The 13,004-nt window shown below is 47.1% G+C and overlaps 1 protein-coding gene and 1 non-coding gene across 2 annotated transcripts; one reads left to right on the top strand and one right to left on the bottom strand.

The window, feature by feature from the left end:
• The first annotated feature begins 1,568 nt into the window (after nucleotides 1-1,568).
• TRNAM-CAU lies at nucleotides 1,569-1,655 on the top strand. The gene is given in 2 exon segments: nucleotides 1,569-1,606; nucleotides 1,620-1,655. It is a non-coding gene; the product is annotated as a tRNA-Met (tRNA).
• A 1,563-nt stretch (nucleotides 1,656-3,218) lies between these two features.
• Nucleotides 3,219-5,801, bottom strand: LOC124665805. Its single transcript, XM_047203179.1, has 3 exons — nucleotides 5,493-5,801; nucleotides 4,145-4,361; nucleotides 3,219-4,046 (listed from the first exon to the last, which is right to left on the bottom strand). Exons 1-3 carry the CDS (start codon nucleotides 5,799-5,801, stop codon nucleotides 3,544-3,546), a joined length of 1,029 nt encoding a protein of 342 aa, XP_047059135.1. The 3' UTR covers nucleotides 3,219-3,543.
• Nucleotides 5,802-13,004: the final 7,203 nt, after the last annotated feature.

The raw sequence follows: 13,004 nt of genomic DNA, 5'->3' as shown, positions 1-13,004 counted from the left end.
CCTTGTTGCAAGTCATGCACTTTATCCTCAATCTCAGCAATCAACATAATGTTCCCTTTTCCAGAATAGATATTTGATAGGGTGTCCCATACCTCTGAAACTTTTGTGAGTGCCTCTACAGAAGCAGCAATGTTAGGAACCAAAGTTAAGCAACCATGCCACAATCAGAGAATTTATGGCATTCCACTTCTTCCATTCCGGACTGGTCTTGTCTGCTGGTTTTGCAGCTTCACCACTCACACGTTCATCCAGCCCTTTCGAGTTCGGAATCAACAACGCCTTCCTTGACCACCGGAGATAGTTGGTCACTCCTTACAACTAGATTTGTTTCGCCGGCAGCTCAAGTTTCTGACCGATGTCGGTATGAGGAACGATTGCTCCCCCTCCAGCAGATCCTCCTCCATCTCCTTTGGTAGTGATAAGTTCTGCTAGCTTCTCTAGAGCCTTGGCCGAATCCCCGTTGTCCCCCATGTTTGACACCAAACTAACCTCTCAGAAACACCAAAGGGCTTACCCGTTGGATGCCCTCTTTGTCTCCTTACTTGTCACTGCCTTCCCCTCCTTTCCGCCGCAACAACCTACTCCCTTCCTCTTCCTCCCAGCCACCGCAACAACCTACTCCCTTCCTCTTCCTCTTCCTCCTAGCTTCCGCAGCAGACTAGGCTTCCAGATCAGCAACTCTTCCCGTCGTTGCTCTCACTGCCTCTTGCTCTGATACCATATGAACAGAGGTGAGGGCCTAACCTGAGGTAGAAGGAGGCTGCAGGGAGGAACTCTCTCTTATTAGGGTTACAGAGATAGAAGCACCTTATATAGGTCAGGACTGGACTGTGCCAGATAGACCACAACAGAGAACAAGAAGACAGTCCAACAGATACACCAACATTTATCCAACAGTTGGAATATACATGTCCACCTAGAAAGCGTTTGATCAAGGTAATATCGCTTTTCTATTTTATCTTTACTGCCTAGTTCTCTTTCCTAGTCCTGTGGCTATATTTCCACGGTAGATTACTAAATGTCTTATACGCTGGTAGTACAAACGGAGTGGATGAAACTGAACTTTGTTTTGTGGATGTAACCGCATGCTTATACAGGAGTAGTACATTACCGTGGTTTGGTTCAGAACACACTTAGAGGGGAGGTGCTTGACTCACCTTCAACATTGGAAGCAATGGGATTCAGATCTCGAACAAAGGATGAAAAGGAATAAAACTGCAAACGAGGGGTGGTGCGGTGTTGGAACTGTCACACACCAAGCGGAAAGTGACCGACTTGGGAAAGAATGCCATTGTTGGTTGCTTTTTGCATGGCCGGAACCAAACCCACCATGCCGCCATCTTTTTACCTTCCGCAGCTGCTAGTCATGTCGCTTCCATGGTCAGTTGGTCACAATTCTCTTGTGCAAGCCATGGACTCTGTAGACTGTACCTCTCACGCGAACTGGCAGGCGGCGGACCTCGTCCGGGTATCTGCGACTGTGTGCGTGTGCGGTATCGGCCATTAACAGCGATGTACAATTAAGACACTATATAATTATAACGTATCCTGTGTCATATTAACACAACGGGGTGGTGGCGCAGTTGGCTAGCGCGTAGGTCTCATAGCTAAAGCGAGTGATCCTGAGGTCGAGAGTTCGAGCCTCTCTCACCCCAATTTTTTCCTCATGGTTTTATTTTTTTTCCGGCATAGATTGTTTTTTTAGACAAGTTTTTCTTGAATTATTGCACTTCTAACTGTTTTTTTAGACAAGTTTTTCCGCATAGTTCGTTTTGTAGACTTGAATTATTGCACTTCTAACTGTTTTTTTAGACAAGTTTTTCCGGATAGTTTTTTTTTAGATGTTTTGAACATCATAGGTGGAGGGTTCGAGCCTCTCTCACCCCAATTTTTTTCTCATGGTTTGATTTTTTTTTCGGCATAGATTTTTTTTTAGACAAGTTTTTCTTGAATTATTGCACTTCTAACTGTTTTTTTAGACAAGTTTTTCCGCATAGTTTGTTTTATAGACTTGAATCATAGAGAGGTTGTTTTTAAGTATTCCACTTCCTGATGCTTTTAGCTGCGCCAATTTCATACCATGCTAACCCATTTCTTTTACTATCAAATACTTCTAGTTTCGCATTCTTTGGTTGGCTGCACAAAACGGTTAAGCACTGAGGAGGGCAAAACTTGGACTAAATGAGCACCAGTTTTTCCGCATAGCTTTATTTTTTGAGAGAAGTTTTTCTTCAATTATTCCACTTGCTGCTGCTTTGTTCGTAGCTGAGCCAATTTCATGCCATTTCTGCATCAAATCCAGCCCCGCTTTTGCCCTCCTCCGTGCTGCTTACACAAGCCGATATTGCTCGGCATGCAGAATCCATGGTTGCAGCGGCAGCAACTGCAGCTTATCCGTTTTGGGTAGTTCGGCACTCTTTTATGTGCAGCCAACAAAAGAACCCCGAACTATAAAAATGAGCACACACACCATGACTTCCTCAGGTCTCACCGAAGCAGCACCGTCGCTCAAACTGTTTGTTAATGACACCTCACAACTCAAAAGCATGATTGATCCGCCCCCCATCCCCAGTTGTTTAATCGAGGCACTGACTGACAACGGGGAGCAATCGACAACATCATGATCCTGGGACAAAGCTAAGCAGCAATTCAGAGACTCTCTACACATGATTGATCCGCCCCAATTTGATTATCCTCCAATTCTTAATTCAACTTAATGCAACATCTCACATGATTGATCCGCCCCTCCCCTGTTGTTTTAGTTCAGACGCTGGCAACGGGGAACATCATCATCCTGGGACAAAGCTAATCAGGCTCAGGCTGGCAAAGGGGAACCAAGACTTGTCTTAGCCAATGCAACAAACATCTCCTACTTTTCTTAATGCGCTCCGCCGCATATGTTCCTTTCTTTCCTCGCTAATCTTTCTTCTTCTTTTCTCAAAGCATTCCACTCTAGGAACACATCATCATCAGACGATAATAATGTATAGAGCAAGCGCTGCCACTGCCGCTTCTTTTGCATGGAAAGATTCCCATGTTTTCCAATCACAGTGGTTAGAAGAAAAGAGGGGGTGAGAAAGCTAAAGCATGCCTCAAGATACATGGACGACTTTTCCAATCACTGAATATTGATGTCGTTAAATGGGAGTACAATGATAATTTTCTTCAAAACATGTATAATGTTTCTCAAAAATACATCTGTGTGGTCAAGACACATCTGTGCGATAAATAATCAATATAAGTGGAAAATTTGTGACAACTCTCGAGTTGTACATGGTATGCTAGCGGATTCATCGCTAACATCCGTCACTCACCCAAGAAACAAAAATGAAACAGAAAAATAATTTTGTGTATTTTTTAATCTTTTGTATGTGCCTTCAAAAAACCTGGCATGTTATCCCCACTCTCCTTCCAGTTAGCCCCAACCATCTATCTCCCATCAACTGTCAAAATCAAAGCCTGTAACAAAAAATCCTCTCCTTCCGCTACTCATCGTCCTTCTTCAAAATTCTTCTGCATCCATCCAGGAAGCTCGAGTACGTGTCAGAAGCTGAGCAGGGAACGCCGCAGCCGTCTGTCAAACTTGCCCCTCCTCGTCGTGTCGGTCTGGATGGGCATCATGAGCAGCCTCCCCGTGTCGAGCTCTGACTGCAGGGAGGACTTGAGCCTCTTCAGGTGGCCAATGCACAGCGCGTGGTGATCCGAGACGGTGACGCTGCCGTGGAACTCTTGCTCAGGGTGCAGCAGGTCTTTCCTCTCGTACTTGGACTGCCATTTCGCTTGGAGGTAGGACAGGGATCTCCACGGAGGCAGGGGCATGGAGTTCTGCTTCAGGGACCATTTCGCCGCGTCTACCATCACGTTCAGGAACTGCTTCAGCCTGGGAAGGGTGCCGACATAGACCACTGGAAGCGAGTCCAGCAGAGCGCCATATGAATCAACAGCTCTGGCTATTTCAAAGTGGCTTCTGAAGTCAATATCAATGATCAGACGCTCCGGACCAGTCATAGCGCTGTTCGTTATCACATCAATGTACTCATGATCACCTGATTGGCAAAACAACAAACAGCTCAGTCACACAGCTCAAACTATGGAGAAACAAGAAGGGTTCTGACTGTAAAGCATATGTAGCCTAGTGGTCTACCTCCAGGTATCTTGTCGAATCCCTGCCATTTGGATACGCAAACTGCAGCATCATAGCCAGCGTATCTCAAGAGTTTCACCAGGAGATGACGGATGCAACTGCCGGTACATTGACCTCTTATGAAAGCCTGAAGCTCCGACTCATGGATTGAGAAGAGCAGCGATTGGACCACAGAGAGCATCTCGTGTTCTTGCTCATCTCCAGCTTGCTTGTACATCTAAAATTGAACACGCAGAATGTCAGATCCAGTTTGCGCATGGTATGTATCATTAAGCTATCCAGTTATTAGTTTGAGTAAAAGTAGTGACCAAAACATAAAACCAGCGGCCTTGTCTGGACCAGACTTCATAATTAGCATGAGACAAATAGCATGGTCTAGTACAAATTGGTAGCTCAACTCAAGGTTATAGCAGGGTACCAAATGCTGCCAACACTAACTTCTAAGCGCTGAACATATACTGCTAAAATCCTAAAACTGCTCCATAGGAATCATGGTAGTTGGGACTAAATGCTACTGTGCAACAAAAGTTCAGAGACAATATCAGAATTGAAGCTGCGGGTCTGCAAGCTTAATCCTTGTTAGTACTGTCTCGACGGAGTAAATTCAGATAAAACATAGCAGGTGTATATATCCTAAAGAATAACCACAACAGAAAAGACAACTGCAAATTCCTTTTTTATGTTGCACTGTGGTCATGGAGTAAAATCAGAGGAGCAAAACAGGGCAGCGGCAGCACAAATAAATATTAAGAAGTTCCAACCACATCGTCATGGTTTCAGAAGTACTCCTAAGTGACCTTTCCTTACGGTAATAGCCACCTAAGTTGACGTAAATTGAAGCCATGTTCTTAAATTAAACTTCAGAGACAACAATTGAAATGATCTTCAAATCGGGAAAAAGTTGATGCTGATTTTATCTTGTACTGTGGTTACGGAGAAAATTCAGAGCAAACAGACTAGTAACGGCAATCGACATGAAGAAAGCAACTGCTACGCAATTTCTGGGAAGTTGCAGGCACCTCATCATGGCTTTATAAGTACGACTCCTAATTGGCCTTTTCCGTAACAGACACCCAATTTCAAGCCATGTTCCCAGATCAAACAGTTGGCGTGAAATCGATTTCTATGCAATTTCTGAGAAAATCGAACCGAGCCACAGTTTCAAGTACGGTAACAGACACCTGGCTAATTAGCATAATTTGAAGCCACAGTATCAAGTAGGGTAACAGGCACACCTGCCTAATTAGCACAATTTGAAGCCATCTACTCTGAAACCAGGTAATTTGACAGGAGCAGGGCAGAGAGGGGAAGCAGCAGGAAGGGTAGGGATGGGGTAAACATAACATACCGAGATCTTATCTGCGAGGTGCGCGAGGTCGGATAGCCCTGACTCGCTGTCGCTGCTGCCGCGCGAGTCCCCGCTGCCGCCCTCGAGGAAGTCGCTGACGAGGAGGGCCAGGTCGAGCTCGCTGTCGTGGCTGCTGCCGCCGAGGCTCCCGTGGGCCGGCTCCGTGGGGCCACCGCGCGTCCGCAGCCAGAGGTCCCCCACCGGCGACCCCCCGCGCGGCGCGGCCACCCTCGCCGGCGCCGCCCTCCTCCTTTGCGGCGCCACGGCCCCCGGCGGCGAGACGCCGAACTCCTTGGCCACCAGCATCATCCCGCCGCGGCCGCTGGTGGAGCCGAACGAACAGGTCTGAAGTCCCCGTGAAACCGAAGACCGCACCGGAGCGCGAATTGGAGGAGGAGGAGGACGGGGGTTGGGGGGAAATTGGTTTGGGTTTCCTCTCGCGAAACCGGCGAAATCTCGCGGAGGAACCCAGCCAATGGAATTGGTGGGGAATGGGGGAAAAGCCAACGCGGCTGCCCTGTCTTTATTTATAGCCGCCGGAGCCCGGCCCGATGGGTTGTTGGGCGAAGCTACCGAGCCGCTCTGGGACGTGGGCCCGCGGCCGCCGGGGCGGGAAGCGGCTTGCCGTTTCGAATTCGCTGCTCGCCGGTGACTCTCAGCCGTCGGATCCTCGATTGTCTCTGGATTGGACGGCGAGATGGGACGCCAGGATGGATCGGTCTGCTGTTAGCTCTGTCTTGGTTTCCCGAGGCCGCTCTTTGCCGTGATTAAATTAGAATTAACGCGGGATAAAGCACGCGGCGCTCTGTGATTAGAGAGTGTTTAGTTAATTGACGTACGGGAGGGGTCATGATTGGTTGAGTCATTAGCTGCGTGTGCGCGCGCTCCTCATTGGGAACGGATCAACTGCGCCCATGTGCATGCGGCGCTTTCTTGGTGCACAAGATGGGTAGGAACTAGACAGCGCTCTCATCTCTGGCCCTTTCTTGTTTTGTTTCACTTTAACTTGTTACCGGGGTGCAAAGGTGTTAGTGACTTCTGGATGTGGTTGTATCACTGCCCACCAAAAGCTAAACCCACCCTCTAATCTATTTTTGAAAATATTGAATTAAGTACTAGATTTATCTCACATGTGATTCATGATCTATGATCCTTTGTTCCGCTAGGGGAGGGTTGTAACCCCGATCCCTCCCACACGAAATTAAACACCGGATTTCCTCTCATGTGGTGGGACATTAGCGGGGCGCCATGCTCCTATCGATAGCGAGGAGTAATTGCTGAATTCGTCGGTCATAAATTCTGGTACCCAATACTCCTGGTCTTCGGTGGACAACGTCTAAGTGTGTGAACAACCGTACATGGACGTTGTGTACACGGCGTTTCCAAAATTGAATATATGGGCTTTCGACGTCTGAAGGAATTCTAGATTTCCATATGCTATTGAAGAGATTCCATAATCTATTATACAACACCAGATAAGACACGCGTCACCTTCAGCTCGTAATAATTAGGTGGTAGTCTGACGAAAAGGGAGGTGTGATTAGAGAGTGTTTATTAAAGCCGGGGATGGTGTATTGTGCTGCCTTCATTTGGGGTCGGATCAAATGCGTGCATATCGGGCATGTGCACAACTGGTGTTTTCCTGGTGCGGACGATACGTAGAAACCAGGCAGGCAGCGCTCGTCCTCTAGATTTTGTGTGGCTACTGGAGGTGGTGATATCCCATTTCACTTTTCACGAGCAAACCAAACCCTACATCTGACTTAACATTTGTCTAAGGTGATTTTTTTCGGTGAAAAAGTATGACACGCCATCGGTATTGAGATCCATGCAATGATCGACTTTGTAAGTTTTTAGAAACTTGGTGACTTTATGCATGTTGTGTGCTTGTTTGCGCACACATTTCAGTGTTTTACCTTGCTTTTTTTTTGGTCATAATGGTCTATATTTTTCTAATTGCAGAGGCAAGTTTTTGTTGTCCAAACGGAGTCTAAATTATGCTGCTTCTGCGATCTTGCAATCTGCTAAACAATGCTAGCGAACACACGCATGCCTGCCAGGATCGGTCAGATCGGAGCACGTTATTAACTGGATACGTATGTGTATATATATGTATCGGTGCTATAGGCCCGTTTTCATATCTGTACTACAAAACAGAACAGATAAGCCAAAGTAGGTACTTTACAGGGGAAGAATTATTGCCCAAGTAACGTCGCCAACGGATCAAGCATAGGACCACTCGCCACGCCTAGCTGTCGTGCTTAGAAAATAGTGTTTGCGTACTGCTACTCCAGTGATCTTTGATGCTTTGTTCAGATACTGTGACATTGATTAACTCTTGCTCCTGCTTAGTTCTTGTCCCGACTAATCGTATGCCTTAAAGATGCGAGCGTCTTTTTATTACGGCCACTGATTAATCCAAAAGCATATCCGGCTAGCACCTTGGACCAGGAATGATAATTCTTTCCAATTTGCAAAAATATTGATTTGAGCTCCAGGGAAAGAACAGTCACTTTGACTTCCTATATTTTGTGGAATATCTGGAACCAAAGGTACCGGCGAATTTTCTAGCATTCGAGCACTCTTCCTGCTAGTGTTGTTGATAGAGCTAGAGCTGATGTCGCCCAGTTTTGTGCTGCATTTAGGTCTTAACTTTGTTCCGTTTTTGCTTTTTTGAGCTGAGATTGTGGTTGCCACTGTAAAAACGTTGTTGTTTCCCCCTCTTAATGCATAAAAGCAGAACTCCTGTTGTTCAAGTAAAAAATTGACAATTCTTCCCATGAGTAGAGGCTAAAAACCTAGAACCCCACCCTCTCTGCACAAACGCCTACCTCGATGCCGACTGCAAAGCACAGCTCACAACCTCCGCCAATTGAGACCAACACTTTTTGGGAAAACTTCCTCTTCCCCTTCTGAATCTGTGCCCCCCCCCCCCCTTTTGCAGTACACATGAGTAGCCGCCGCCAGAAGTGGCAACCCACTCATTTATGTCCTAATTTATGTCGTATGTCAGCATCTGTTTCATGATGTATGATCATGTGTTGCGCCACGAGATGGTTGTGACCCCAATAATAATTCTAAGATGGAACACCAAATGTGCCCTCACATATGTGTCACTAGCGGAGGGCGATGTTCATGTTCTTTTGCAAGGCTTAGCCGGTGAATTCGTTGGTCACAAAAATTGTTATGCAACTCATGGCCTTTGGAAGATGTTGTGTAAGCATGTCAACATGGAGGTTTAGTGTGTCTATGTACGTTGAAATTGTATAGACGACACGTTGGCAACACTCGTTCTCTCGATTTTGCGTGGCTAGCGGAGGTGCTGATATCTCATTTCACTCTTTAGGAGCAATCAAACTTTGCATTTGACTACACATTTGTTTAAGGTGAATTTTCTTTCGGCGTAAGAAGGCGACAACATCGGTATTGAGATTCATGTGATGACTTCATAATTTATTTTTAGTCCGTGGCTCCTCGGTCTTCAATAAACGTTATATGATCATGTAGTATGCATACATGCTATGAGCTTGTTTCCATGTTTTTCTGCTGTTTACTTTGCGTTTTTTTCATAATTGTTTTATTTGCAATTACAGATAAGGCAATTTTTTCTGTATCCAAATGAAGTCTAAATTATTCTGCTTGAGCGATCTTGCAATCTGTTAAACAACGCTAGCCAAGACACGCATCACCTGTCAGGATCAGATCGGAGCACATAATTGGAGGCGTGGCCATATACCTGTACAAGAAAACAAAACATACTATAAGCCAAACAAGTACAGGGAAGAATTATTTCCCAAGTAATGCCCGCTACGGATCAAGCATAGGACCACGTACGTCCACGCTACATGTCGTGCTTGATTAGTACTACCCCATTGATCTCTCTTGCTTTGTGCAGATGGTGTGCCATTGATTGACTGTTGTTCGTGTTACAGTACTTGTCCCTGATTAATTGTACTACCTCGGTTCTTATTTAATCGACGCGGCCCATCGCATGAAACGTACACTGGTAGGCACAACTCCGCGTCGATTAAAGCGGTACGGAGGGAGTATACCCTAAAGATGCGAGCATCTTTATTTCATGGACTGATTTATCCAAGAGCATATCCGCCTATCACTTGGGACCATGAATGATGACTGTTCCCAAGTGCAGAGGCTAAAAACACCATGCCAAGTCTACAGCAGGTTCACCGCCCACCTTCGTTTACAACAAGTAGGTTCAACCCCAATTGTTTGGTGATTAATTAATTCTTGAGAATACTTAAGTAATTGATGGTAAAAGCTTGTTCCAACAGAAACAGAGCAATTTAAAGAAGAGCATCCTGTTTTTCTAACAGGGTTGGGCTCCAAAGGAGCCAAAAGCATCATTCCAAGGGGCGGGTACAAGCTACATGTCAATCCAAAACAAAATAACAAAACACAACCAAGTCCTCGATTTTTTGGAAAGGACCTCAAAGGAATCTAGAGGAAGTGATCGAGTCCTCTTCCACCACCGCGGTGGAACCTCCAAGCAACGGTTGTCCAGCACACCACATGGGACAAAACCTTGAGGAGATGTTGTTGTGTCGAGCCGAGCCGAGGTTGACGAAGATTCTACGATTTGCCTCTTTGTCTTGGAGGAAGATGATCCATCAGAGTACTAGATTTTGAGTCACGGAGTGGCCTCTTTGGCTGCACGAAGCAGCGGTACAACCTCGCCGTTGCTGATGAAATTCACACACATAAGCTTCAATAACCAGCACCCCCCATGAAACACGGCCACCATCCCTTTGTCCTCCGTCGACGCCCACCATCCCCCATGAAACGTGGCCGAGAGACACCTCTCCTGCCTACCACCGATTCGGCCGAATGGGCACCGTCATCGCCGCTAGCGGCGGCGGCAACGGCGCCCGGGAAGGGAGGGGATTGTTGATAATAAAAAAATGGAGAGAATTTCACTTCCCGGCCTCTTGCTAAAGATTAAAACATAGTGCTAGGATCCGTCCGCGGGGATTTGAACTCAGATGATGGGTATGTACATCCACTCCCAACCAGTTGAGCTAGACTCACTTTCCCATAGACACTTATATTAAGAAATAAAATATAGCTAGATAAATCCGTGTCTAAACAAAAATAAGACGCTTGCTTTTAGACGGAGATAGTAATCGTGTGAGCGGATAGGGTAGATAGTAGTATAATTACCTGGCATTCGGGCGTTGTTTCCACAGACATCTCTGTTGGACGATTTATAAACACAGTTGGTTCATTGAAGACAAGCTAGCAGTAATAAAATAGCATATGCACCAAGGACGCGTTTGGTTGCCTGGGCCGAATTTCTGCATGACTGCGCCAGCGAGATGGGAGGCATTGCGCGTCGAGAACGGGCCATGAGCCACTTTTGGCTGGTCGTTTGGTAGCCTGTGCGGCCTTTTGCGCGCCGGAGAAGAAACCCAAGCCCCATCGTTTGGTTGCCCGTTTTCAGCCCATCTTGCACGCAGGAAAACATGAATCAACTGTTTGATTGCTCAAATCATAGTTCCATATTCTTACCACAATTCAAATAGGGTGAGATTACCATGCCATGGCATATTACATACGATCATAGACCACTTAGAAGAACACGATCCTCATGATCACCACGATGAGGAAGGCGATGATGTAATCTTTGACCCGGCTGGGACGTACCTCCGGTGGTGCTCCTTGTAGAGCATGTACTTCCTCCGGCGGCAGCTGTGCTAATGGCACTGCATCATCGATGGCCTGATCTTCCAGGAGCACCTCTTCCAGGAAGGTGAGGTACTTTTGCTGTGCCTCCTCCAATGTTGCATATCCCCGATAGCTATTGTTAGAGTAGTCATTGATCTGATCTTGACAGACTCTCCATGAGCTGTAGATTCCTCGAACCCGCCCGCGAAACACCACATACCACTAGCATGGCATAAGAAGAAGTTAGCGATCACAACCATGAAGCAATTCAGAAATGAGCAATATAACAACACAAGTGTTGACAGCAAATGATAATCTAACAGGGGCACATATGACCATTCCAAAAGTTGACCAGAAGTTCATCCTAAACTACCATGGTGTCGTCCTACCACCACAACAAAAGTGGGTGTCTCATCATACTTACAAAAGGGGGCCATAAAATGTTTTTCATCCTAGATACTGCCAGAATATACATCATCATCATCATCATCATCATCGCCATCTCCATGCATGCATCCCTGAACCACCCCCTCAAGGGCACCACTACACCTTGCTGTGGTACTTGCCAAGGTAGTTCCTCAGCCAGAGGACGCGGTGTGGCTCGATCATGCCGACGAAGCTGGAACCCTGGGCCTTGTGGTCGACGAGGTGGCTGAGGGAGGCCATGAGATCATCATCGGCGAAGCCAAGCATGTCCATGACCGCATTGTACAGGTCAGGGTGCATGTCCGTGGGCTTGTTGTCCTTGATGGCCTGTGCGACGTCCTTCATAGCATCAGTCATGTTGGTGAAGGCCACCAGCTCGTCGTCGGCAAAGGCACCTCTCTTCCTCTTGTCGGCGGTCGGCTTCTTAGGCACATCGTGCTTGTCAGCATCGAGGTTCACCGTGTCGGACTCCTGGGTTTCAGCATCCTCAGGTGCAGGATTTGCTGCAGCCGAGCCCAGGGGCTCACTGGATCCCATGGTGTACTTGCCGGTGGCGAGGCCGAACGAGAAGATGGTATGCATCTCCTCGTAGTTGGCGATGGGCACATTGAGGAACTTCGTGTCCTTTGGGTGATCCTACGATACGAAGGGACTATGATGTTAGTTGTGCTCATGGCTGATCACAAAAGTTAGTGAGGAGGACTGAGTTAGTGAGGTGCTCACCGTGACGTGCCTGCAGTAGTGCTCACCCTCAAGGACGATGCATTTGGTGTCCTCGCACCACTGAGCACCGCTTAGATCGCGGAGCCTGCTAATGGTGAGCCACCTCTGCCTCCACTTCCTCGGGTGGTTGAATTGAGATGGACTTCCTTGAAGCCTTTGTCAGTTCTCACCCCGCTCTGGATCAAGCCGCACATCTTCTCCAACACGAAGCTGAACATGAATGGAAGCATTTCATGGTGGCATTCCTTTCCTGCCCGGTCTTCAAGGCCCTCTCCGCTTCCCTGCGGTTCTTGTTCTTCTTAGTGGTGACCAACCGAGCCGCCACCTCTGCCGCTACCTGAGCCACCAGGTCAGACACAGGCAGAGGGGTGACCTTGGACTCATACTTGGGCTGCGAATCGGGAACTTGGGAAGGGATCTGAGAGTCCCCAACGCAGACAAGCGTCTGGCTAAAGTCATCGCAGAAGGAGTCCTACACAAATCATAGTACATCCTAAATCAGACAAGCAGTTCATGGCAACGGTACCAACCGGACAAGTTCATCCTAAATCAGACAAGCAGTTCATTGCAACGGTACCAACTGGACAAGTTCATCCTAAATCAGACAAGCAGTTCATTCGACTAACCCCTGCTACAAGACCAAACCCTAGACAACATCATAGCATTAGCAACCGGAACTGT

Source organism: Lolium rigidum, chromosome 6 (assembly GCF_022539505.1).
Source record: "Lolium rigidum isolate FL_2022 chromosome 6, APGP_CSIRO_Lrig_0.1, whole genome shotgun sequence".
NCBI classification, from domain to species: Eukaryota; Viridiplantae; Streptophyta; class Magnoliopsida; order Poales; family Poaceae; genus Lolium; species Lolium rigidum.
The sequence above is the reverse complement of the archived record's forward strand: the minus strand, read 5'-3'. Positions and strand labels throughout refer to the sequence as shown.

Bases quoted from the DNA above. Each gene is read 5' to 3' on its own strand.
- LOC124665805 (XM_047203179.1), bottom strand. From the start codon at position 5,801: ATGATGCTGGTGGCCAAGGAGTTCGGCGTCTCGCCGCCGGGGGCCGTG. The intron at 4,362-5,492 runs GTATGTTATGTT...GTTCAATTTTAG, and splicing joins ACCTCGCAGATAAGATCTCG to ATGTACAAGCAAGCTGGAGA. The intron at 4,047-4,144 runs GTAGACCACTAG...TTTGCCAATCAG, and splicing joins ATTCGACAAGATACCTGGAG to GTGATCATGAGTACATTGAT.